The following is a 26350-nucleotide window of genomic DNA, read 5'->3' on the forward strand; positions in this document are numbered from 1 at the left end:
AGTCTGTTAGCATGAATGTTGATGGTTTTCCTTTGGGGGAATATACTAAGCATTGCTAGAGCACTTGGGAGATTGTTAGCATGATTGACATGTTGCATGATTGTGTGTGTAATTGATGTCAACATAGTATGGTTTCTATAAAGACTGGCAGAGTAGCAGATAGAGAACGAGGTTGTACGGACGGAGAATTGATGATCAAGTCAAGCGCAGTTAAGGAAGTGTTCTACACTGTATCCTAATGAAGTGGACGGGAGCGCATACAGAAAGTCGAAGACATGAAAGAGTTATCCATGATTTGTAGAGGATAGTATACAAACAGAGTACCTGACAAGCAATTTCTGATGTTTGGATTATATCTCCTAACAGAGATAGAATCTAGATGTGCGAAGTTGGACAGTGACAGTAGACAGCTTGATGGTGACGTCAGCAAGTGCGCAAGGACAGAGGTCGCACGTGTGAGAAAGTTGTAAAGACTGTGATTCGACAGTGTTGTGTAATTGTAAAATAATTATTTCTCTTAATGAGGTCCTATTATAATTAATTGGGAAAGCTTCAAGGCCGACTCAAGGAATTATTTTGAGGATATCGTATAAAGGAAGGATATTTCCCTTGTTATGAAGTGTGCAATTCAAGTGTGATATGCGAAGTGTTTGGTAAATATGAGTAAGTGATACAGGGGATTATTGGATGCGAAGTTGGTGATCTGGTATCAAGATCAGAAGAGGATAAGTCTGGTCAGAGGACAAAGAAGGAACTACTCATTTCTATTATTCTACAAGGAATAATACGAAGACCAATTGGACAGTGAATTTGGTGGTCTTGCCCCTAAGGCTGTTTGGACAGTGGGTCCATCTGCCTTCTACAACTCCTAACAGGGATTTGAAGTCTCCTAACAGTGACTAATATGTACAAAATGTATTTTATTGGCTCCTAATAGAGTCCATCATCTAAAAAGGAACATTTATATTAGTACATCATTTTGTGGGTACCATTCCCACCAGAGTTTTCCCTCTAATCAAAAGTTTCCCTAGTTAACATATCTGGTGTTATCATGTATGAGTATTTACTTATGGTTGTTGATTATATTGCTCACATGGTTAAGGATTAATAAGGTTGATAAATGTTTTAATAGTTAAATAACTGATTCACCCACCCCCCCCCCACCAGTTGTCTTGGTGTACTTTACTTTCTAACAATTGGTATTAGAGCTTCAAGTCCTTGAAAAGAAAGCTTAACAGCTTTGAAAGATCAATGGTGGATCACTTCAGAAAATAAAGTTCTAAATTCGATGGAGTCAACTATGACAACTAGAAGCAGAAAATGAAGACTCGTTTTCTATGTATGGGTCCAGGATATTGGCTAATGACAAAGAATGAAAGAGAGATTGTAGAAGAAACCAAACTAGAGGAATGCAGTGAAACTGAAAGAGATATGTTTATGTGTAAGATGTGTGTCAGAGAAGCATTATTGATAGCTCTTCCTGAAAATGAATACAGTCAAGAAAAATCACTAGAGACATCTCATAAAATTTAGAAAGCTTTAGAATCTACTTTTGAAGGTGATAAGCATACTAAAAGAATCAAACTACAGAATTGGATATGTTTGTTTCAAGATGTTAAAATGATGGAAGATGAATTTGTAAGAAGCTATGTCGGTAGAATATATGAGATTGTTGCAGGAATTAAGTCTTGTGAAGGATCTAAAGAGGACGATGAGATGTATGGAAGATTATGAAAACCTTAACACCACCATTCAAATAAGTAGCACATATGATTGAACTTTTGATACCCTGTACTGAGAAGTTCACTAGGGAAACTTTACTTGGAAGATTGGAAGCAGAGAATCAAGTTTGAAGGAATTTGGAGAATTGACCAGAGTGGAAATAGCTTTCAGTGCATTAAGTGTTTGTCCTACTTTATCAAGAAGTGCAAGCACTAATGGAGACTATGTTAGCAGTAGCCGATCCAAATCCAAAGAAGATAGGAAAATTGAAGAAGGAATAGCCCTGCCTATGAGAAGAGATCTAGAAGGTAAGAAAAAAATTTAATGTTGCACTTGCAATGAACTTGGTCATTATGCTTCTAAGTGTCCTAGAAGAGAGAAAAAGTATAGAAGGAATTTCAATCCTAGAAGACCCAGAGATTGTTTGTATGCAAAGGAAGATGATGAATCTAAGGAAAGAGTTCACAATGAAAGTGATGATGAGTTAGGATTTGTGGCTATAAAAGAAGAAAATCCTGAAAGGGAAATTAGAGAAGAAAAAACTCTAGTTTCACAAGTTGAAAAAAAATCTGATTGGATCATAAACAGTGAATGTTCACATCATATGACTGGTGACATGAACTAATTTGTAAGTTTAAGAATCATGACGAAGGAATTGTTAGAGTTGATAACAATGCAGCCTATCATATCACAGGAATAGGATCTATTACTCTTGATGGAAAGACTAACACTAATGATGTTTATTTTGTTGATGGATTAAAGCATAACCCATTGAGTGTTAGACAGTTGGTTGATAAAGGTTATCGGTTACAATTCACAGAGAAGACATGCATTATCAAAGACAAAGATAGTAAGTTGATTGGAACCATTACAGGATCCAGAAGTAATGTGTTTGAATTGAACCCTACTAAGATGACTTGTTTAGTTGCAAAGGTGGATAACAGTTGGTTGTGGCATAGAAGGTTCTATCATATAAACTTTGACAATATTGTAAAGGCTAGTAGTACATTTGCAGTTAGAGATTTACCCAGAATCATGAAGTCTACTAATATTGTTTGCAAAGAATGTATTATGGCTAAGCAAAAGAAGGTTTCATTTCCTAGCAAGAAGTTCACTACCACAAAGAAGTTGGAGATTGTTCATACAGATTTGAGTGGTCCGACCAGAACAAGAGGATTCTATGGTGAAAGGTATTTTATGATTTTTGTTGATGATTTCACTGGAATGATGTGGTTAGCATTTCTTAAAGAAAAGTTTGAAGCATTTAATAAGTTTAAAGTGTTTAAGAATAGAGTTGAGAATGAATCTAGTGTAAAGTATAAATGTTTGAGATCAGATAGAGGTGGAGAGTTTACTTCTAGAGAATTTAACATCTTTTGTGAAGAAAATGGAATCAAGAGACAGTTATCATCACCCAAGACTACTGAGCAAAATGTGATTGCACAAAGAAGGAACAGGTCTGTATCAAAGGCAGCAAAAGCAATGATGTTTGAAAATGATGTATCCAAGACATTTTGGAGAGAAGCAGTCAATATAGCAATATACACCATGAACTGAGTACAGACCATAAAAGTTACAAACAAGACTCCTTATGAATTATGGTTTGGTCCTGCACCCTCAATAAAGTACTTCAAAAATTTTGGAAGTGTTACATAAAGAGAGATGATGATATTGGTAAGTTTGATACAAGAAGCGATGAAGATATGTTCTTTGGTTATTCATTAAAAATGTAATAGCCCCTAGCTGGTTATAACTCCAAAATACATCAATTATTTAGATGTTTAACAATTCATCAAACGCTTGGCAAGTGAACTCAAAACTCAAGCAAATGAACTGGAGATGGATAGATGCACATAACTATATATAATACCAATATGGGAATTGATTCTCCACTCTTTCAATAATTTGATATATTCACAAATTGACTGGAAATTGATATCAGAATACTGACAAACAATTAATGAGCAACTCCCCACTTTATTAAATGTCTTAGCACATTTTTCATTTATTGGACATGACATAATAGTGTTGCGGGTAGAGACAATAAATTTGGAAATGAAATATACAATAATTAACCAGCTTCCTCATCAAGTGCAGCTTGGAATGTAATGTCAGGATGGATGTCAATCTACATATTTTGTTTGCAATATGAATGATGTCAATTTGTAAATTCAGATCGCAGTCATGATCTAACTTCAAACCCCAAACTACAACTCGTACCTCTCCAAATTCCAACCTCAGCGCAGCCAAATGAATTGTAGCCTCCCAATTGTGCAAAAATCTGAAACTCATCTAACCATACACTGCTTATAGACTTCAATAATCAGCCAATTCCTTCGAACAAAAAATGCAAGTACAAATTTAATAATTTTTCCCAATGTCAGTGAAATTCTTCAACACAAAACTCTCCTTAGCTACAATAAAACAGTAGGAGAAATGGCCAATTGTATACCTCAACACAATTGCTAATGCAAACTTAAAACAAAATCTCAGATTTGAATCTACAATACTTCAGTTGTAGATCCAATGGAACAACTTAGAATTCAGACCCTTATACTTCAGCAAGGGCACAAACTTCAGAACTAGAAAAAGCCACAAAGGCAACAAAAGCAAATAAATATCCAAGTGCGTTTTTTTCAACAAATGGGTTTGTATTTATAACCTCCAGATTCCCCTTTGTTGCAAAATCACTCAAGACACTTCACCACACAACATTAATTAGAAGCTTCCATTAGATTCTCTCACTTGACTTGGTTTAACTAATTAATAAATGACTCTTTCCATTGATAACTCAACCTTCAACTTAAGTGAAATTATAAAGTTAAATTGTAACTTTATAATAAGTCATTTAATTATTTAATAATAATTTGGCCTCTAAAAATATAGTAACTCCCAAAATACTCATCATTTAAATATGTCGTCTGAAATAGGAGTCATACCTATTATTTCTCCATGTGACCAAATGCACTTTCCAAAAGTAGAAAGGGTTCATCTCGATCAACACCAAGTTACCACAAATAGTAATTACACAAAACTAAGCCCAAAAGAAGCCCAATTTGAGCCAAATGAAGACCAACCTGTAGCTTACTGAATTATGGAGAAGATAAGACCCTCCCAAGTCAAGCCACTGCTTCAAAAGACCCATTATCCACAATAATTAGCCTACAAGGATCACAATAATAGGCTAATCTCTCAAACTTTGATGCCGACAAAAATGGGGACATTACAGAAACTGAGAAAAGCAAAGCTTATACATGTTTTAATAAGAGAACTAAGACAATTGTTGAATATGCAAATGTGAAAGTGGATGAAAAGTTTGTAGTTAAAGAGAGAATGTTGGATTATATTTCTAATGAAGAGCAAGATAATCCTAAGCGTGTCAAAGAAAATGTTGAAGTTTTCCTTAAGACTAACAATGATTTGCAGAATGATGTTCAAATTGTTGAGCAAAGAAAAAAATAGAGATCAAAACCAAGAAAAGAAGAGTTGAGGTAGCAACTCCTACACCTAACAAGAATTTGGCAAAGAATCACCATGCTGAACAGATTATTGGAAGTAAAGAAAAATGAGTGATGACAAGAAATAGAGTACATGAGGAATTATGCTTCATTTCTCAAGTTGAACCAAAGAGCGCAAATGATGCATGCAAGGATGATCATTAGATTCAAGCAATGAAGGAAGAACTAGATCAAAATGTAAAGAATGAGACATGGGAATTGGTTCCTAGACCTAAAGAAAAGAATGTTGTAGGAACTAAATGGGTAATCAGAAATAAGATGAATGAACAAGGTGAAGTTGTGAAGAATAAAGCTAGACTGGTATGTAAAGGATATTCATAGCAAGAAGATATAGATTATGAAGAGACATTTGCCCCTGTTGCTAGAATGGAAGTAGTAAGAATATTCTTGGCTTATGCAGCAAGCAAGAAGTTTAAAGTGTATCAGATGGACGTAAAGTCAGCATTTCTGAATGGAGAACTTGAAGAAGTCTACATTGAGCAGCCTAAAGGATTTCATTTGACAGAAGAAAAGGACATGGTATGTAGATTTAAGAAAGCATTGTATGGTCTAAAGCAAGCACCTAGAACCTAGTATGCAAAGTTGGACAAATATTTGGCAAAATTGGATTTGCTAAAGGTATGACAAACGGTACTTTATATTTGAAAGAAATTGAGAATGGATTATTAATCATTATGATATTTGTTGATGACATAATCTTTGGACGTAATGATGAAGCAAGTAATAAGTTTGATGATGAGATGAAGAACGAATTTGAGATGAGTATGATTGGTGAGATGAAGTTTTTCTTAGGTTTACAGATTGTGCAAAATAGTTATGGTATTTTCATATCACAAGCTAAGTATTTAAAGATTTGGCTTGGAAAATTGTAAGCTTGTTGGTACACCTATGATAATTGGTCACAAGTTATCTAGCAAAGATGAGACACCTATAGTTGAGCAAAAGAAGTATAGATCTATGATTGGAGGTTTGCAATATCTGACTCGTACCAGACCAAATATAGCAAATGCAGTTGGGATAGTAGCAAGATTTCAAGTTGATCCGAAGGAATTTCATTATGCAGCAATAAAGAGGATATTAAAATATCTAGAGGGTACACCTGATTATGGATTATGGATTATGGATTATGGTATGATAGATCAAGTGATTTCACTTTGTGTGCTTATACTGATGGTGACATCAGCAAGTGTGCAATGACAGAGGTCGCACGTGTGAGAAGTTGTAAAGACTGTGAGCCGACAATGTTGTGTAATTGTAAAATAATTAATTATCTTAATGAGGTCCTATTATAATTTATTTGGGAAAGCCTCAAGGCCAACTCAAGGAATTATTTTGAGGATATGGTATAGAGGAAGGATATTTTCCTTGTTATGAAGTGTGCAATTCAAGTGTGATATGCGAAGTGTTTGGTAAATACGAGTAAGTGATTCAAGGGATTATTGGATGCAAAGTTTGTGATCTAGTATCGAGATCAAAAGAGGAGAAGTCCGGTCAAAAGACAAAGAAGGAGCTACTCATTTGTATTATTCTGCAAGGAATAATACAGAGACCAGTTGGATAGTGAGTTTGGTGGTCTTGCCCCTGAAGTTGTTTGGACAGTGGGTCCATCTGCCTTCTACAACTCGTAACAGGGTTGGAATCTCCTAACAAGGATTCAAACTCTCCTAACAGCGACTGATATGTACTAAATGTATTTTATTGGCTCCTAACAAAGTCCATCCTCTAACAAGGAACATTTATATTAGTACATCATTTTGAGAGTACCATTCCCACCGGGATTTTCCCTCTGATCAAGGGTTTCCCTAGTTAACATATCTGGTGTTATCGTGTATGAGTATTTACTTATGGTTGCTGAAATTGTGTGTGTGTGTGTGTGTGTGTGTAATACAAATTTTATAAGGTCCCTATAATTATTAACATGTTTTATATGCATTAAGATAGACTAATTTGCATGTCATTTTCGGGTTATGACAGCATCCGTTTTGGAGGCTACTATAGCTGGTTTTCATTGATGAATCAAATATAGTAATCTCTTAATCCAGTAAAGACATTGTGAGGCATTTTAACAATCTGAATTGTCTTTATTTTGATCAAATATTGTACTTTTAGTTCTCAAAATCAAATCCGAAATACTTCAGGTTGTTGGTTTGCTTAAATATTGTACTTTGAGAAATTATTTTTATTTACTTAATCACTGCAACAATTATCATTGCAAAATATCTTCTGCATATCTGTCTTCCTCTATCAAACAGACCAAAAAAATGGAAGTTGTCTAGTGTTGTTGGAACCTTAAATGTTGACAAAACATAGGGGTCGAAATAGCATTAACCATTCCTAAAATGGCCTTCTCTCATAGTCATTTTTCACTAGTAATCACCAAGCTTTTATATTTGATCAAAGGTTGAAGCTACTTAAGTTTTATTGAAAAAATATCACTGCCCACCTGTGAACAATGGTCTGAGTTCCTACACCTCACATTCACTTTACTAATCTGCACATTTTGCCCTAGGGATCTCAGTGTAGTTCATTTTGTAAAACACCATATGCAGATGGCCCCAAAATTCAAATTCAAATGAAATCACTAATAAAGAATTTTGTATTATACCAAAATCAGTCAACATAAATAGGAGCAGCAAAATTCATAGGCATATTAATAAAACAAAATGGGCATTTATCACCAATATTTATCAAGCCAGTCCAGCCATCAGTTAGGCACAAGTTAAGACCCATCAAAAGACCAAGCTATACCGAAAAGCGCAGTGTTGAGCAAACCCATGTATAGTTTCATCAAAAGGCTTTTCGATGGAGTTGTGATATCTATTAAGTTAAAAAAAGTTACATCGAAAACTAATTATCGATGAAACATGGAAGAAGCTACACTGATGGGAAACTTAATCAGAAGGAAGTCCCTTATTGATGAAGATTCGTGCATCGAAAATAATGTTTCCAGTAAAACCAAAGGATCAATTTAAACTTGATAAGCTTTGACAAAAGGGGTAATCTTAAAGAAAAAAATTACACGGAATAAAAGAATTTATTGAAAAATAAAAAGTTTGCCTTTTATCGAAAAATAAATTTCATCAATGAAAGAATGAATGTCAAACAAAGGTTAAGGCGATAATTAGAAACCATTACTACATCAAAACATTATTTCAATGTAATAGCCATACAATCTCCAATCGAAAAAGAAAGATATCAATGAAAGACATGCTTCTAACAGAGACAAAAGGAGTTTGTTTGAATGAAAGTATTCTATCAAAAGAAAAACTTATCAATGAAATATGTGTAACATTTTATCGAAGACAGGATTTGAATTGGGAATTCATATCGATAAGAGGCTCAGGAAGTTTTATCAAAAGAAAACATTTTCAGAGGAAAACATGGGATCTAACAAAGCAAAATGGTTTCTATGAAAGAAGTATCTCATCGAAAAGGTTTATTTTGAAGAAACCAACTTATTATTACATTGAAACTTATTATTGATGAAACATATGCATCGATAAAACAAAAGAAGGGTAAAACAAGGAGTATTACATCGAGAAGGAGATATCAAAGGAGACGATGACTTAGATCCCCATGTGATAAAGATTACTAAAATCTTCTACAAACAGGAGTACGTCATGATTCACTTATGCGTCAACATCAACTGGGAGCAGTATATTTGCTTATTTCAAAGAACAATTAGTTGTTTCTTAATATTATGTGTTTGTGTTAAAAGACGTGTCTGTTTGGTGGAATGACTTTTATCTTCCATATATAGGAAGATCATTTTGTAATTGTAAAGGAGAGGATATAAGAATAATACAGCATAGATAGGACAGATACTGGTGATCAGAATGTACTTATTTTGGTCTAGAAGATAATAGAAGATATCTAAATTTCTATGTTTTCAGTTATTTGTTGGTGTTATTGAAGAAAATATTGCTCAATTGTCTCCAAGTTGCTTCCTTTTTAACCAATGTTTCTGCTTTATTAAGTAGCCTTTTCTGCTTTGTGTGTTTTGTTTGTATGGTTCTTGCACCGCAGCATTAAATTTGTATAATTAGATTACAGTAATTAAAGGGGACTCAATGGATCATTCAAAAAGAACTAAGTGATATTACATATTTGCATGTTCATATACCATATAAATACTCATATGCCAAATAATTAGTCTGCAGCCCTAGAAAAGGCACCGATCACACTAAACTTCCATTTTGTTAAAACCTCAATTCACTTTTCTTTTCCATTATCGGAAAGTTGCTGGAAGATATATTAGGAGATCATCAAGAACAGAAAGAGGAGATAAAATGGAAGCAAGAACTAATCAGAAACCAAGCAAGTTGTAGATTAGAACCAAAGAAGTAAAGGAAGAAATCAGGAAGCCAGAAGGACATTAAGCTATTTGAAGAGTACATACCATTTTAATATAGAGATTAAGAGTAAGATACAAGTAAGAGATATAAAAATGCTGTAAAAAGCGCCAACTAGAAGAATCAGTTGGTGAATAGGTTCACCTGCCTAGGTCCTACAGAGCCTAAAGTGTAGGGGAAGTTAGCCTCAATTTGGTTGATCCTGTTTGTTGGCCAAGTCAATAGGAAGGTTTGAGCATAGAACTTGGTATACTCTTAGAACTCTCCAATCTGTTGATTTAGAAACCAACGTATAGTACACATGTTTAGCATTCTTCTTGTCATGTCATAGCTTCCACATATTCTTGCTGACCAAAATTCATTTGGCTTAATAACTCTACTTTACTAGTAATTTAATAGTGTCCTTGAGATGTCATTTTTGTGCTCACCATGGAGCCATGCTGCGATTGTCCACGGCCATGTTTTAACAAATAACTTTGATATTGTTGTAGCTTTGTTAGGTACTGCTGTAGCTTCACCGTCATATTTATATTTGAAACAAAGGACTTGGAGTCTCGGACCCTGACATCTATGCTTGAACTTGGATTTGATCTTGCCAGCCTGAGTGTCTATGCTTAACCTGTTGCTGCTCTTGTAGAAAAGCTACAGACAAGTATGGCCCATATAGCTGATGCAGAGTCTTGCAGTCATTGTCAGCGTTGAATAACTTTTTACGCCCTTAAAAACAAGCATAATTTTGAGAAGGAATATTGTAGCCTTTGCAGCCGTAATCAGACTTCAATGAGGAGTGCAGCATTTTTAACCTTGCTAAAACAAAAAAACCTCTCGTCAAATTCTTGTCGCAACTGGCTTAGATAGATCTGGTTGAGGCCCAACAGCTGTTATAATCGCTTAAGGGCTCTATCCAATTGGCTTTGAATAAGATTTATAAGTACAAATGAATAGCTGTTGCTACTGTTTCTAGTTTTGAGAAGAGGCCGTAGTAGACATATTGAGGGGAATATGATTGGAACCCCAAACCAATATGACACCGCTTGAGGCATAGCATCTTCTTGTTAGTATCGTTGCTTTCCGTTTGCTTACTAAGTTGATACTTATTACTGAGCTACAGGAGAATTTTTTGAATGACCGTTATAGAAATTATGAGGTAAAGAATAAGTGAAGGAAGGCTAAATGCAAATACAGTGACGTTTTCATTGCCGTGAAGTTGGAATTTGGGCTAGGAGGCACAAATAGTGAATTGACAGAAATTGTTCGTGAATTTGCTTTTATGAATTATTCCCTTGAAACAGAACGGGTTTGGACTCCGGAGCATTGTATGATTAAAATGGAGAAAATTGTAGCAGTCTTGTGAGGCAATCAACCCAAACTAAAGAAATCGATTGAATAAAACACAGGCCCGAATGAAACTCATTTAATGTAAGAGAGAATTTGGTTAAATATATATCTGCGTAATCAACCAGTTACCAAACAACTGCAGAAGCGAGAATGTTTATAGTGATTGTATGACACTACTGTGCTAGTTGCATTTTATTCATTCTATACCAACAGAACTATTCTAAATAATTAATAAAACTCATTTTCTGCTTCTATAAGATTAATACTAATCTATCACTGTAAATTGTACATCATAGATTCTATGTGCTGGTGAATTTGTGTTATGATAGAAGGTACAGTGCAGAAAGTCCGAATCATAACCATTTCAAATAAATTATCGGTCGGTCACAAGGAGCTTAACCTAAATGTTTATCTCTTTACCCTGATAATGTTATCCAAGAATTTATTTACCAACTCTAAACAATATGCATTTCAAGAAGCCTGAGTTTTATAGTATCATGTTTAGGAGTACCTTGTCATCCATTCGGAGGAGGAAGGTGCTCCAGCGCCATGAGCGAATACCAATAAAGGCTGCTTGCTTTTATCGTCATTCCCTCTGTCCTCACCATTATCATTCTCGTTCTTCTTCTCTTTCTCTCTCTCCTCCTTAGTAGCTGGTGAGGAAGTCTTACTTCGCTTGAAGGGGCGGGTTTCGTCCATTGCTCTTTCTCTGTGATATTCCAAACAACTTCAAACTGCAACGAAACAATAGTATAAATACATTTCTAACTGATAAAGTATTTATATTTGATGTTGGGCATACATGTGTGGCTTGTTGGGATTTTCTACTGGACCATTCTACCCTGGAGGAAACTGTAGCTCAAATAGTTAGATAAGCAGTGCTAGAGAATTGCAGTACTCGCATCGATTTCTGCTTTGTCCTTGACACTAATGCTCCGGTTCAAGTGCTCAGGTTCACCAGTTTAGGTTTTCCCGCCACCTAGAATGTCATTTTATTGTGTTTGGTATCTTTCTCATCTATCTATATAACTCATTGTGCACCACTAACTCTTACCATCACATTGCACTCATTTCTTCAGTGCTCACTACCCATCATTTTCTACTCCCATCATAACCATGGTTGAGGTTGAACCATAAGAAGTGTCAATCCCTAAACATGTTTTTGATATCCTCCCACTATTTACTACACCCATACTTGGACACCTTGTTTTCAACCCTCCTCTTATTATCAACACATCTATTGTGACTCACCTTGTCAATCTCTTTATATAATTTCTTGAGGATGATGATTTCCTTTAGAAGACATGTTCTATAGTTGACTAAATGCTATTGGGTCTTTTATTTATACACATTTTTGTTATATTTTGTATCATGTTCCTCGTATTTCATGGAAGATTCACATCCAATTAATATGTACATATTGACAAAAATGAAGACGAATAATATTAACTTTTGTGTTCATTTCTTGTTTGTATCCTACTTCTCTATGAGTGTACACCCTCTTATTTGTCATTTGTGGTGTATTCCTTCTTCTGAATTTAAGGATGATACTTTGCTTCTTCATGTCTCACCTCCCTTCTCTTGTTAAGTGTATGTGTTTTTATTAAGGACCATCATTTGTAAAATCCTAACTTCGATATGCTTGATAGCGCTTACATACACATAATGTTAATTGATTTATCAACATTACATGCATAGAATGATCCTCTGCAAAGTTATTGGTGTTGTATGATATGATAATATATTCACTTATGTTTATCTTTGTCTATATCATTATTTTGAAAGTGTTTACAAAATGGCTATGTTATGTCATAAAGTGTGCTTCCTTTGTTTTTGTATCTTTCATTTTCTAATAGTCATTCATTAGGAATTGTTGTTGACCCGTCTGTATTCCCCAATGATGTAACATCTCTAGATGTTCATACTTCACTCTATGATGTCAACAATGACCTCTTAATAAAAGTGTTGCTTGTTTTCTAATAACTACATTCATTGATGTTTCTAAAAAAATCCATGTTCATATAAAATAACACATGTGCTTGTAGTTTTGATCCACTATTATTAGAAATAGTACTCGTGCCAAGTACCCAAGTCAATTTTCATATCCTCGTAAAACTCTTCCACATAATAATTCAAGTAGAACTCCTGCAAACTTGCAATAAATGGATTAGAAATAATAAATGGGACTTCATCATATATCAATTCATTAATTTGATTCACTATAGGAACCTTTGCATCTTTTTTTCAATGTCTTTATGTTGCAATATATCCATGCTTGGAGACAAATTCATCTCTATTTGAGCCTTATCTATCTCTTGGCTTCATCACAAGTCTTCTTCCTCGTTGCAACTATTAGCCTTTTGATAGGCCATAGTACTTTCTTACTTAACTTCAAATGTCATCTCTTGGTTCTATCAAGAACCATCACATCCATCTCTTTTCCATCTTGTTGAACCTTTTCAGCATAAGTCTCATCAACAACTACCACTTCAATCTCTTTCGTATCTTCGAGAACCTTTTCTTCATAAGGTTTATCAATAATTATTTGCTGCAATTTTTTTACATCAGCCTCATTTTTTTCACTTTGTCCGTTCAATGGACAACTTTTCTCTTCATTAGTAACCAAAATCTATATTCCATCTTCACATGCCTTTGTTTTCTCAATGGATGGTTGCTCCAAATCACCATTTTCCTTGTCCATATTTTTCTGCAATTCCTCTTTTGGTCTCTCTAAATTTTCTTCCCCTTTTTTGAGTTCCCTCCTTAGGAATCTTATTTTCTCTTCTAGATCTCTTGTTTCATTCTACCTTCCTCTTCTCTTTTCTTTTTTTCTCTTGCTCTCTTTTCTTTGCCTCTTCCTTCTTCTTTTTGAAAATCCCAATATGAAACCCATGCATTTAATATTATCCTATTATCATGAGATAAATATCCTCTTGTGATAATTTTCTCCTATCTAGGTTCTCTCCACTCAACCTAGTCTTTTGGCCACTCTACAAGTTCTCTCCTTAAGCTGTCACAACCCACACAATTTCAAAAAACACCTTTGCCCAGATCTTTTGCTGAGCTCTAATACCAAAATGATGCAGAGGTACACCTTTGTAATTTCTCTTTTGGGATTACTATTCAAGAAGCTTCAACAATGTGTTCTTACACATCAATTAAGAAACTTTTACCAACTTAATCATCTATTACAAAATATAAATTCTCCAAAGAACCATTAATAACTTTCATAAATGAAGAGATAAAATTAATTTCTTTTATGAGAGAGTATGTATATCAGTTAAACAAATTTTTCCAAAGTTATAGCTAAAATGATAACTGGAATAAAAGTTATCACTCTTCTTCCAAAATCACTTACATAAAAATCAAGTTCAAACCAATTTGCATTAAAATGCTCATAAGTTCTTCAAATTGTAATGAAATTCGACCAAACCAAAAGAAAAAGAAAGATAATTCAAATATATTTTTGAAATATATGTTTTAGATTTTTATATATTAATATGTTCTTGTACCAACACAAACAATAGTCAAATTTTTGAAAAAGTTACTTAGAAATTTATCATAAAACTCTGAAAAATAAACTTCTCTTTATTTCACCTCTTCTTTTAGCTTCTTCGACCATTACATTCTAAAAATAACACCCAATACATGATATTTTAATGCCTTTTCAATTCCTTTAACCTATTGTTTACCTCCTAATAACTATTGACCTTCCTCATTACATCAGCTTTGCATATTGTCAACTTTTTATGACAATATTTTATTACATGTTTGAAAATGTTTGCATTTTCCCTTAAATGACATTTAAACTTTATAAAACCCCTACTAACATATCAAAATAGACTATATATGACATTTTATGATGTTTTACCCTTCCATGGGTTTATTTACATAATTTGACCATATTAGACACTTTTGACAATCTATTACATATGACTTTATTTAGCCTTTCATATTGAATCAAATAGATTCAAAATACATTTGAAAGATCATCATGAGTAATTAAATGTCCTCTATACTCATGGGTCCTCTTATTGTGCCTTTCCTTTATGCATTCTATTGCACCAATATGGCTAACCACTAAATACCAAGAATTTACCAATAATAAGAAAATAATAAAAAAGGTTGTTAGTGTGATAGTGAACCAATGTCCAATACTTATCATGATGATAACTCTTTTTTCCTTTTTTGTGATTCCATAGAAAACATGGACCTAAACATCAAGAGTTATAGTGTTGAGATATATAGTTAAAGGTCTAAGCCTTTGTCAATATAATGTTTTAGAATACATCAATAAAACATAACTCTATGAGACCAATTACCCACTTCTCTAAAAAAATAAACATGCATTGATATAACTCTAGTACAAATTTCTCATTGAGTAAATACCATATATCAAAATGCTCCATAGACAAATAGTCTAAAGAAATTATGATGAATTCTCATTATTTTACTATAACCAAAGTCTTATTTAGATGCATTAGAATATACATCATTACGGTCATTTTTTATCGATGTTTAATACATATAAATCTCCTTAGTTTTATTGTACTATATATTATAATATACAAGTTAACTCATTTATTCATATTTCACATACATACATAACTATGAACTAGATTGAACACTCAATGATGTTATGTTTCTAAATATTCACAATGAGTTCAATTATGAAACACTGTATACTTTTTTAGTGTATTTTTTATGACCATGACATACATGGTTATCATATAGGACTCTATAGATATTGTGGGAAAATACATAACATGGAGATAAACAAAGAATAATACATTTGTTTATTTTTAAATCTCTATTTGGACCATTAAGTGATGTTGCCTAAATCGTTGATGATTGAGCTTTTATTTATTCCTTAATAACACTTATTCCAAATTCAAGCACAATTGTGTACACCACTACTTAGTCTAAATTATAATAAAATTTAATGATATCAAATTTTAATGTATTTTCATTGATAATCCTAGAGATAATGCTTTAAAAAAATGTTATTAAGTAGTTTCAACAACTTCTACATATTGATGGTTGTATTCATATTTGAATCACTTGAAGGTGCTCTAATGACCTCAATCACATATTGTGAAATTTATAATTGAACTATTCTCTACAAAGCCTAAAATGACCACCAATGTAACATGAAACTACTTTGCAATAAATCAAACTCAACATTACCTATTACAAATCGAATTTATGTAGATAGGTACAATTTATTTTTATTGTTTTTAGAAAGTAAGTGTAAGAGTTGTTCTACTTTTACCAAATAATGTTTCATTGCTTTAGCAACTCTTATGAATATAAACCTAAATGGTACTTTTATCATTTTAAGTATTATGCTTGTATGAAAAATAAGTACTAAACAAGTATTAAAGTATATATATAAACTTTAAGCAATTTTGATTCTTGATGAGGTGTATCCAAGTAGATATATCTATATATCAAAGAAGAGGAACATCATTGAGGTGCTCTACCCCCAATCACAAACTAATTGGTTCCCTGCATATCCTCTAACTAGATAATAGCCTTGTCTTTGTCAAGGTGGTAATATCTTGATGCATGAGCATCCCATGCCTAGGTGTAATAACAATCTTACATCACCCAAAAATATTATCTAATTTATATTTTCAATAAGGGTTATCTCAATGTAGAGTTCTTATTTCTAAAAGATTACTATTTTTAGTAAGTTGGTCATTTGATAGGGAGATCTATCTTCTTGAGTCCTATCTCCTTTTGGACTCCTTAAGGCCCTTCTCTCGACCTTACTAGGGTTCCTTCCAATACCCTACACCAGGGGAATTCCTTCTCCAACTCCTCTCTTTCCAAAGACTTCTCTAACAATTTGACACTTCTCACTACTCACCTCTTGCTTCATGGACCCAATGTATTAAGCCCACTCCTAGTTCACCATAGGTAGGTTCAACTTCAATATGGATGGAGGGACTTCCAATTAAGGTATTTTTTAGTGGTAAATATTCATAATTATACAAAATTTAGAAATTTTTTGCTAGTAATTTGGCTAATAATTTAAGATTTAATGCAACCTAAATCACCAAATTTTTATTAAATTTAGTTCTAAAATATTTACAATTGCTCAATAATTTATTTTATTAAAAAAATTAAACTCAAATATTCGCCAAAATATTTGATGCATGATTAGATTTGATTCACCTAAAGATTATATATTATTGAAGAAATTAAAATCAATTCACTAATAATTATCATAATTATTAGTTACTTTAGGGATATATTACCAATATTTAGTTTTCACTATTGATTTAAAATAAAATGTAATTATCCTCATAATTTCCATGAGATAAAACATGTTCGATTTTGATTTGTAATGTTTCATGATCACGATTAGCGAACTTCCCATTATTATTGAGATTTGCCAATATTTTCTACTCAAAAATTATGATTCCAAAATAATCACCAATGTAAATAATATTTAAAATAAAAAATTTGAGAGATTAGTAGATAAAAATAATTTGGTTTTCAAAATAATGAAAGATTCACCAATAATTTATATCTTTTTCTGCAGGGAGGTTTCCTAAAGTTTAACCTGCTTCCAACCTACTTATTTCAAATAATTTTGGTGTCATCTTGTTCACTTCTTCCATGGTTTTACAATCAATTTCTCCAAACCCTTGGAAATAGGGCTAATAGCCTTTTTGGTTCAATTAGGCCTCCAAATTGGGTTTTTGGATAATAAATTAAAAATTTCCTAAATAATACCCAAAATAAAATAGCATTACCAATACCCTTATCAAAGATTCCCAAGATTTTTAGGGTTTTAAGTTCGCAACTTCTTTATACAATGCCTTCCTAGAATTAGACCTAAATATGAGAGTTTTAAGGTTGTTATTGCTATAGTGTGCTCAATGCATTCAAACACCATCTAAATGATTTCAATTTGCCTCCTACTCTTGGAAACTAGTCCTATAGACACCACACTACATCTCTATGATCTTGGATTGCACAGGTCAATAAATTACACCCTCCATCTTTATGCTGCAATCACCAAGTTTCCTATCTAGGTACACCTTGTCTAGCCTAGGGCTTAGTGTTAAAAATAAAAAAATATGAAAAATATGACTCCAAACTCCATATGTACAAAGTATATATAGTTCCCTAGCATATTCCACAAGGTTTTATAGTTCTCACTATTGAAACTTGTGCTAGGGTCATTTGAAGTCTTCCAACTTTGTATTGACTAGTGAACCAGTCAGAAAGGAAGTATTTGTATTACACTAATCTAAACAAAATATTTAAACCTCAAAATGCACACAAGAAAGGTAGATTTAATTCCCTATCTAACCATGCAATAATGATCCTCAAGTCAATCCATTTAAGTATTGATGCTTGAGTTGTAAGTGATTGTAACAGTATTGCAGGAAAAAAAATTGTCAAGTTTATTTACCAAATTTTGTATATAAAATGATCCAACCTTTCTCTAGACCTTGAATGGTCTCAAATAGCTGTTGTGATTGTGTTTCAACTATCACAACCAACCCACAATCATTTCTTGCCTCCTTTTACAATGTTGTCAATATTGCCATTGACAACTTTTGCATATTTTGCACTTTGACACTTCTACAACTTGTGAACACTCCAAATTAGTGCAGATTGAACACTTAAGTATTTCTAAACTCCTTCATCACATTGTCACTCAATTCTATGTATTTTGATATTTTTTGACCCTTTCACCAGAGTTGCACTACCTTGACAACTTATGACCTTTCATGTCAATTTACTGACAATTCATTGGCAAACTTTTACCCGCAAATTCTAATGAGTCTCTAAGACATTGAGACACACTTAGGACTCACTCATAGCCATTATTCTTCAACAATTTTTCCAAAACCACTTACAAGCCAAAATTTGATTAGGGTTTGGGGTAAAACCCCAAGTGCTCTTGCACCATTCTCCCCTGCAACAAAGAAATCAAGTTAACCCTGGGGATAGGAGTTCCAAATTGATGCCAAGTTTCTTGAAGTTACTCTCTTCTACCCCAGTAGCCTCTAATTTAGGTTGGTATCTCTATTTAATAAGATGCTCTATGTAGATGTTATGTCTTTTCTATTGAAGATCTGATTGACAAAGATCATTATTGAAGAAGGAAGATTATTTGCAAAAAGGGAGATTGCTGATAAAGATTGTTTTCAATCATTGTTTTGTCACTGATGTCAAACTTGCTATTTGTTGGAATGAAGATTGCTTATAAGATCCAAGTACTATCACTTAGTTGATTGATGAAGAGGATTTAATCAATAAGATGTAACAAAAGCACCTAAGGGAAAGGTTGAGTTATGGTTTTGTAATGAAGTATAAGAATTAGTTAAGACATTGATAAAATGATGTATTGATAATACACTTGAAGATACATAGGTTGACTACACTTAGAAACTCTGGAAGAATAAGTTGTAACAAAGATGTCTGCAAAGCTTGACTAAATTCATCAATGGGTGCCAAGCAAGCTAGTTCATGCTGAGCAGATTATCAATAAGTGTCGAGCAAATGCAAAATCTAGTGTGTGTCAAGTGAAATAGAAGGAGCCAAGCAAGTTCAGGTGCCAAGCACGTAATAGGTGTTGAGCATCAGTAAAACACAGTAGGTGTCGAGTAACACAATATGTGCCAAGCATCAAAAATTTAGTAGTGTCGAGCTACTACATTATTTGAAAAGTCAAAGATTCGCTAGATCTGAACTAACAAGTTTGTTACCTTGAATTTTGTGAACCAGAAGGAAGATAAGGATGATGAGCTAGTGGCATAGAATTTAGGTTAACCATTTTTGGGCGAATACAGGTGGATTTCTCATGATGTTTCTAGAAGAAACAAGATAAGGGTAGATTCATTGAATCTTACCTAATCCATTCGAACCAAAATTAAGAGCAGGAAGATTAGAGTGGAAAAAGTATTCTAGACTTCTATTTAAGGAGTTATAGGTCAAGAAGTAAGAGTTGTTGAGTCATTGGTTGGAGAAGAGTATGTGGTGTCAAGGTGAAGGCATCGAGAGGGAGGAATAGAGTACAAAGACTCTACTTCGATAGGTGACCAATGAGGAGATTGCACTGGTACATCAAGCATGGAGACTTAAGGAGACAAAACTTGAAAGGGGAACAAGTTGTCAGAGCTACAGAGACTGAAAGCCAGACAAATTTGTGAGCTGAATTGAGATCTAAAATCTACAAATTATGTTGTAAGTTGTATTAGATCAAAAGCCCTTATTGTTACTCTCTAACAATTGTATTAGTTAGGGTAAAATCCTATAGACTTAGGTTGGTTTAACAACCACTGTGTAAATCCTTTAATAGGGTGACATTCTAAGTGAATGTTCTAAAGTCCTTTAACCAGGCCCACTTCTAACAGGGTGGTTAAATCCTTTAACCAGGTCACATTTAACAATGTGTTGTAGCCTTTAATAGGGTAGGCTTTTCATAGGGCATCACTTCAGAAGAGTGAGAATTAAGTAGCATGTTACTGGTGGTTTTTCCCAAATTTGGTTTCCACATAAATCATTGTGTTATGTGTTGATCTTTCATGTCTTATTCATGCATGTTGATTTTCAGTAACTTGCTAAGTAGAAATGTTTAGCTTGGATGCATGGTTAGTTTAAATGGGCTCATTATACTTGGTGAAAAAGTTTTATTAGGACATTTGGACCTTGAATAACTGGTTCACCCCCCCTCTCAATTATTCTAAAGCATTTATAACAATTGGTATCAGAGCCATCTATTGATTTGGTTTAAAGGTACTAGAAGCAAGAAGATCAAGATGTCCAAGAGAGAAGTTCCCAAGGTCAATAGAGATAACTTCGTTGCACGAAAATTTTTAATGAAGCAGCATCTTGGATCAATAAGTAATCATGCACAAACCTCAATTGAAGTGGAACATGTTGATCCAGTTGTCCCCACTACAAAAGATATGAAGAAAAAGAAGGAGCACAATCAGGGAATGTTGGAGATTACCTCTGCCCTCAACTATGCTGAATTTGATGACATCAAGGGATGTGACTCTGCATTCAAGATGTGGAAAGCCTTGACAAATATTTAAGGAGGAGATTAGAATGTCCAAAGAGAAAAAAGAGAAAGCCTCAAAGGAAATTTTGATGACACGAGAATGGAGGAAGGTGAGAACATTGCTCAATATGCCTCTAGAATAAAGGAAGTAGTAAGTGCAATAAGAATTTTGGGTGGTAATTTAGATGATGAAACTATCAATAGAAAATTCTTAAGAACCTTGCTCCCCATCTATGCTATTAGAGTATCAACCATCCAAGAGTTAAGATGCGTGCCAGGAAATAAGCTAACTCTTGAAGGTATAGTGGGAAGACTCACTGCATTTTAGTTATCCAACTTTGATAACTACAGACCTAAGAATCTTGAATCTGCTTTCAAGGCCAAGCTATTGTTGAAAGACACTGAAGAGGTGAAACCAAAGAAGAAGAAGAAAAAGGCAAAATATGCATCCAATGACAGCGGCACAGATGAAGAAGATGTGGAACAACTGAAAGCATTATTGGCTAGAAGATTTCACGGAGGCAAAGATAAATTCAAAGGTAAGCTGCCTATCATTTGTTTTAATTGCAATGAAGTAGGACATATCGCTGCAAGGTGTACACAGAAGGAGAACTATAGAGAAGTCAAAAAGCACAAGAACAAAAGAGAAGATGATAGCAGAGATTACAAAGATAAAGGCAAAAAGTGCTACATTGTTGAAGAAGAGGATTACGATGAAAATGATGATGAGGTAGTCCATGTAGCCATGAAGGATGAGTCAAATGAAGATGAGGCAACAACACTAGTAAACTGTGTAAACAAAAATGATAGATGGATTATAGACAGTGGGTGTTCACATTAGGTGACAGGAGACAAACGTAAGTTTGTTACCTTTACTTAGTATGATGGAAATAGTGTTAGATTTGGAAATGATGCTCCATGTTTAATCAAAGGAAAAAGTTCTATTAAGCTTACAAAGAAATTTTCATGTGATAATGCATACCATGTTGAAGGATTGAACTATAATCTATTGAGTGTGTCATAGTTAGGCAATGTAGGATGCAAAGTAGAATTTGGAAACAAAATTGCCAAAATCTATGATATTGTTGGAAATTTGATAGCAAAAGGAGACCAAACTAGGAATAATTTGTTATACCTAGATATGGAATATGCAACCTGTCTTTGTTAGATTTGATGATGTGTGGCTATGGCATAAAAGGCTATGTCATGTCAACTTTGATAATCTAATTAGCATCAGGAAAATGAAGAAAGTCAGAGGTCTACCAAAACTGAAGAAGCTTGACAATACAATGTGCAAACAGTGTCAACTAGGAAAGATTACCAAGTCAAGTTTCAAAAGCAAGACCTATACTTCTAAAGAAGTATTGGAGTTAGTTTATACAGATTTATGTGGCCCAATAGAGGTGCAAAGCTACAAAGGAGACATATATATAATGGTGTTTGTAGATGACTATTCTAGGATGATGACTGTCATGTTCTTAAAGCAAAAATTTAATGCATTTCAAATGTTTAAGTGTTATTTGGCCAGGGTTGAGAAAGAAATAAGGAAGAGTCTGAAGTGCCTAAGATCAGACAAAGGAGGAGAGTTCACATCAAAAGAATTTGAGACATTTTGCAATGATAAAGGAATCAAGAGACAAACATCAGCACCTAGAACTCCCCCACAGAATAGAATTGCAGAGAGAAGGAATAGATCAATGATAGACTATGCCAGAGCATTAATGATTGAGAAGAATGTTGCTCTAAAATATTGGAGAGAAGCTGTAAGTACAGTTACCTACACTCTAAATCAAGTACAAGTCAAGAAAGGTACAAATGCAACACCTTTTGAACTATGGTATGGTCACTCACCCAATGTAAAACATTTCAAAGTGTTTGGTTGTAGATGCTATATTCTTAAAGATTCTAGAAATGATAAGTTTGATGCAAAGAGTGATGAAGACATATTCCTTGGATACTCCACTAGAAGCACAACATATAAGTTTTTGAATACTAACACTAACAAAATTGTGGAGAGTGCAAATGTAAATTTTGATGAACATGTAGAAGTTCAAGATGATGAACCCATCAAGAAACCAGAAGATTACAAATCCTTTGTATACTTCTATAAAGGAATGCCTACTGAAGAAGAAGTTGCCAATCAAGTTGGGAATTAGCAACAAGTTTCAGTATTAGTAGAGTCACAACTAGTGAATGTCGAGCTGCATTCAGAAGTTGAGTTGTAGAATGAAGATAATGCACATTCTGATTCTAAAATTAGTGCACATGAAAGAGATGATGAAATACCTAAAAGAGGTGTGCACAGTAACTCTGAAGTTGAAAGAACAAACATGGAAACAAGGACAAAACTAAGGTTATCCAAGTACATTAGAAGACATCACCCTGCAGAACAAATCATTGGTGACAACGAAGCCAAACCAAGGAAGCAGAACAAATCATTGGTGAATAAGACTTGGACTCCCGTTCATAGACCCAAGGATAAAATGTAATTGGAACAAACTGAGTTTTCATAAATAAGTTGAATAACGATGGAGAAGTTTCTAGAAATAAAGAAAGGTTAGTATAAAAAGGTTATTCTCAAGAAGAAGGTATTGATTATGGTGAAAAATTTTCTCCTGTCGAAAGATTAGAAGGTGTTAGGATTTTACTTGCTTATGTTGCATATAAAGGATTTAATTTTTATCAAATGGATGTGAAATATGCATTCTTGAATGGAATTCTTGAAGAGGAAGTTTACATAGAACAACCTGAAGGTTCTATAGATCCTATAAAAAAGGATATGGTTTGTAAACTGCACAAAGCATTGTATGGTCTCAAGCAACCTCCCAAAGCTTAGTATGAAAGACTTCATAACTAATTGATAAAGATTGATTTTAAAAGGAAAAAAGATAACATAAACATGTATATCAAAGAAGGACCAGACAAGAAGAATGTGTTGGTAGACATCTTTATAAATGACACATTGTTTACTGGAAATCATGATTTATGCAAAGATTTTTTTAGAAGAAATGAGTAAGGAATTTGAGATGTCCATGTTTGGAGAGATAAAATTCTTTGTTGGATTACAGATTTAACAAAAGAAAGATGGTATCTACATTAATCAATCCAAATATATCAAGGAGGTACTAAAGAAGTTTGGAATGGGAGATTCAAGACTAGTTGGAACACCTATTTCTATTGGACATAAGCTTTCCAAGAATGATGATTCTAAGGAGGTAGATCAGACCACATACAAATCAATGATTGCTAAACTAGAATATGTAAACCATTTTTGGCCGACTTCTATACAGTATTTAATAATTATAAAGACAATTAAGATAGAGTTTACTCATCTTTACAAAAGGTAATGATCCCAATGAAAGAAAATCAACCAATCAAAAAATTAGAAGGGAAATAACAAAAGAGATGAACCATGAACTGTTGATTATGATCCTTTTTTTTTGAAGAATTGTCTATTTAAAGAGGGTTCTAACCTAGGAGAGAGAGAGAGAGAGAGAGAGAGAGAGAGAGAGAGAGAGAGAGAGAGAGAGAGAGAGAATGAATGGGTGAATATGCATGTGAAGGAGTGAACAAGGATAAAATAGAACATGAAAGGCTAAGTCTAAAGGAGATCAAATAGAGCAATCCAAGCAGTGAAGGACAAAACAAATACATCAGATAAAGAGATCAAATTGAGGCATTGAACAAAAGAGATCCAAAATTAGTTTTCACAGCAAACTGAGGGTTAGGTATTGAATCATTTTTTACAGATTGAGTCAAGGTAAATCTCTTAATCAAGTGATCCTAAAAAATCTATGTAAATCTCCTAACATAGTCCTTACTTGATTAAAAGTGTAAAATACTTTAACAGGGTAAGTGTTGTCACTTAGGTTTGCACCCTTGTCCAAAGCCTATGCATGAGGACAACCTAATGAAACATGGAAACAACCTCCAAGCTGTGGGACTTGAACTATGAGGTTGAGTCTCCAGAGAAGGCCGATTTCCTCTTACTATCAAGATACACCTAGCTACTCTTGGAGAGGAAAAGGGAGAAGGAGAGCATGAAAGCAAATCTACCTAATCTAATCTAAAGAGGTGATGCACCAAAATAGAGTGTTCACACCAATCTCTACCCATATATGCACTATTGAACCAGAATGAAACTAAGGATATACACATTCAGACTTGCTTTAATCAAATAATCACATGTAGATCAGAAGACCAAGATGAATGACACAAGGAAGAGAGATTCACTTATATTATCATTCATAGGCCAAGGAGATACAGTAATGTAGATCAAAGATCTCTACAAAACACCAATAAGAGGCAAAGAATTCTTGCACTTTCATACCAATGGCTGAAGGAGATAAGATAGAAAATCATGTAGTTCAGAGGCAAAGGGAATTTTACACTGGAATTGCAGAGCAACAACAAAGAACAATAGAGAATGAGCGACCTTTACAAAATTCACAAAAATTGCCTTTATAGTTCAGGCATAACTGAGATTTTCCCTCCAAAACCATCCTGCAACCACCACCATCAAGGCTTTGTCAGGAAAAATCATGGGGATCTGAAGAAATCTGATCTAAGTATAGCCTTCTGGTACCATGAAATTTGATTTTTAACTAAAATAGGGCCTTGAGAAGACAAAGGCATCGCCATAACTGTGCTCTGACCAAGTAGATGGATTGGATCAGAGGTGGAGTGTTCTTCCTTGTCTCGCATTCACTTCTGGTGGTTGGAATCAATCATGAAGATTAGATTCGCGTAAAACCTCAAATTTTTATCATTTTTGGTGCATGAATCAGCAGGGTTAGCAAGTCAACCGAATCTCACAACGAAAATGCACCATGTGGACCAATAGTCTCATTTCATTCTACCACCTTGCAAGTTTCCAAGCAATTGACCATGTCTTTTAACTAACCGCGCCATCTTTTCTTTAAAAATCTTGATTGTGACGTTATACTAACCATCGATCACATCTAACTGTTACTGCCTCTGTCGGACCCACTGGACACATGTCAGTGAGGCGCTATGTCACTATGTATATCCTCCGAGCACTTTCCCATAGTGAGATAGCGCCCATCGTCAATTTCCTTAGATCTGACGATCGTGAAGACTCGCCATAATACTGCACTATCTTCTCAAAATTTTAGGCCCACGAAATACCTCAGCATACCTGGCACCTAACTCGGCCCAAACTGGTACCATCCCTGCAGTTTCATAACACTCAACCCCACTGATCCATGTGGTGAAAGGGCGCTATGTCACTATGGATAACATCCTCGTAGTTCTCCATAGCGAGATATCACCTGCCATGGATTTTCTTTAGATCTATGGTGATCCACAAAATTGTACAATTGCGCATCGAGCTGGCTGAACGGACCAATAAAAAATCACCACCATACTAT

The 26350-nt window shown here is 34.0% G+C and overlaps 1 protein-coding gene across 2 annotated transcripts in view; it reads right to left on the reverse strand.

The window, feature by feature from the left end:
• Nucleotides 1-11978, reverse strand: part of LOC149548332 (alpha/beta-Hydrolases superfamily protein) — a 180618-nt gene extending 168640 nt beyond the window's left edge. Inside the window, exons 1-2 of one of the 2 annotated variants that reach the window (XM_089794847.1) lie at nt 11733-11978; nt 11442-11639 (exon numbers count right to left, since the gene is read on the reverse strand). In XM_089794847.1, the coding sequence (XP_089650973.1) occupies nt 11442-11629 (188 nt within the window). In that variant the 5' untranslated portion in view covers nt 11630-11639; nt 11733-11978. Of the gene's footprint in view, nt 1-11441; nt 11665-11732 lie in introns of both variants that reach the window. The other variant, XM_089794848.1, reaches the window with a different exon arrangement.
• Nucleotides 11979-26350: the final 14372 nt, after the last annotated feature.

Source organism: Cupressus sempervirens, chromosome 7 (genome assembly GCF_028749045.1).
Source record: "Cupressus sempervirens isolate cs-2001-9-10 chromosome 7, ASM2874904v1, whole genome shotgun sequence".
Classification (NCBI taxonomy): Eukaryota; Viridiplantae; Streptophyta; class Pinopsida; order Cupressales; family Cupressaceae; genus Cupressus; species Cupressus sempervirens.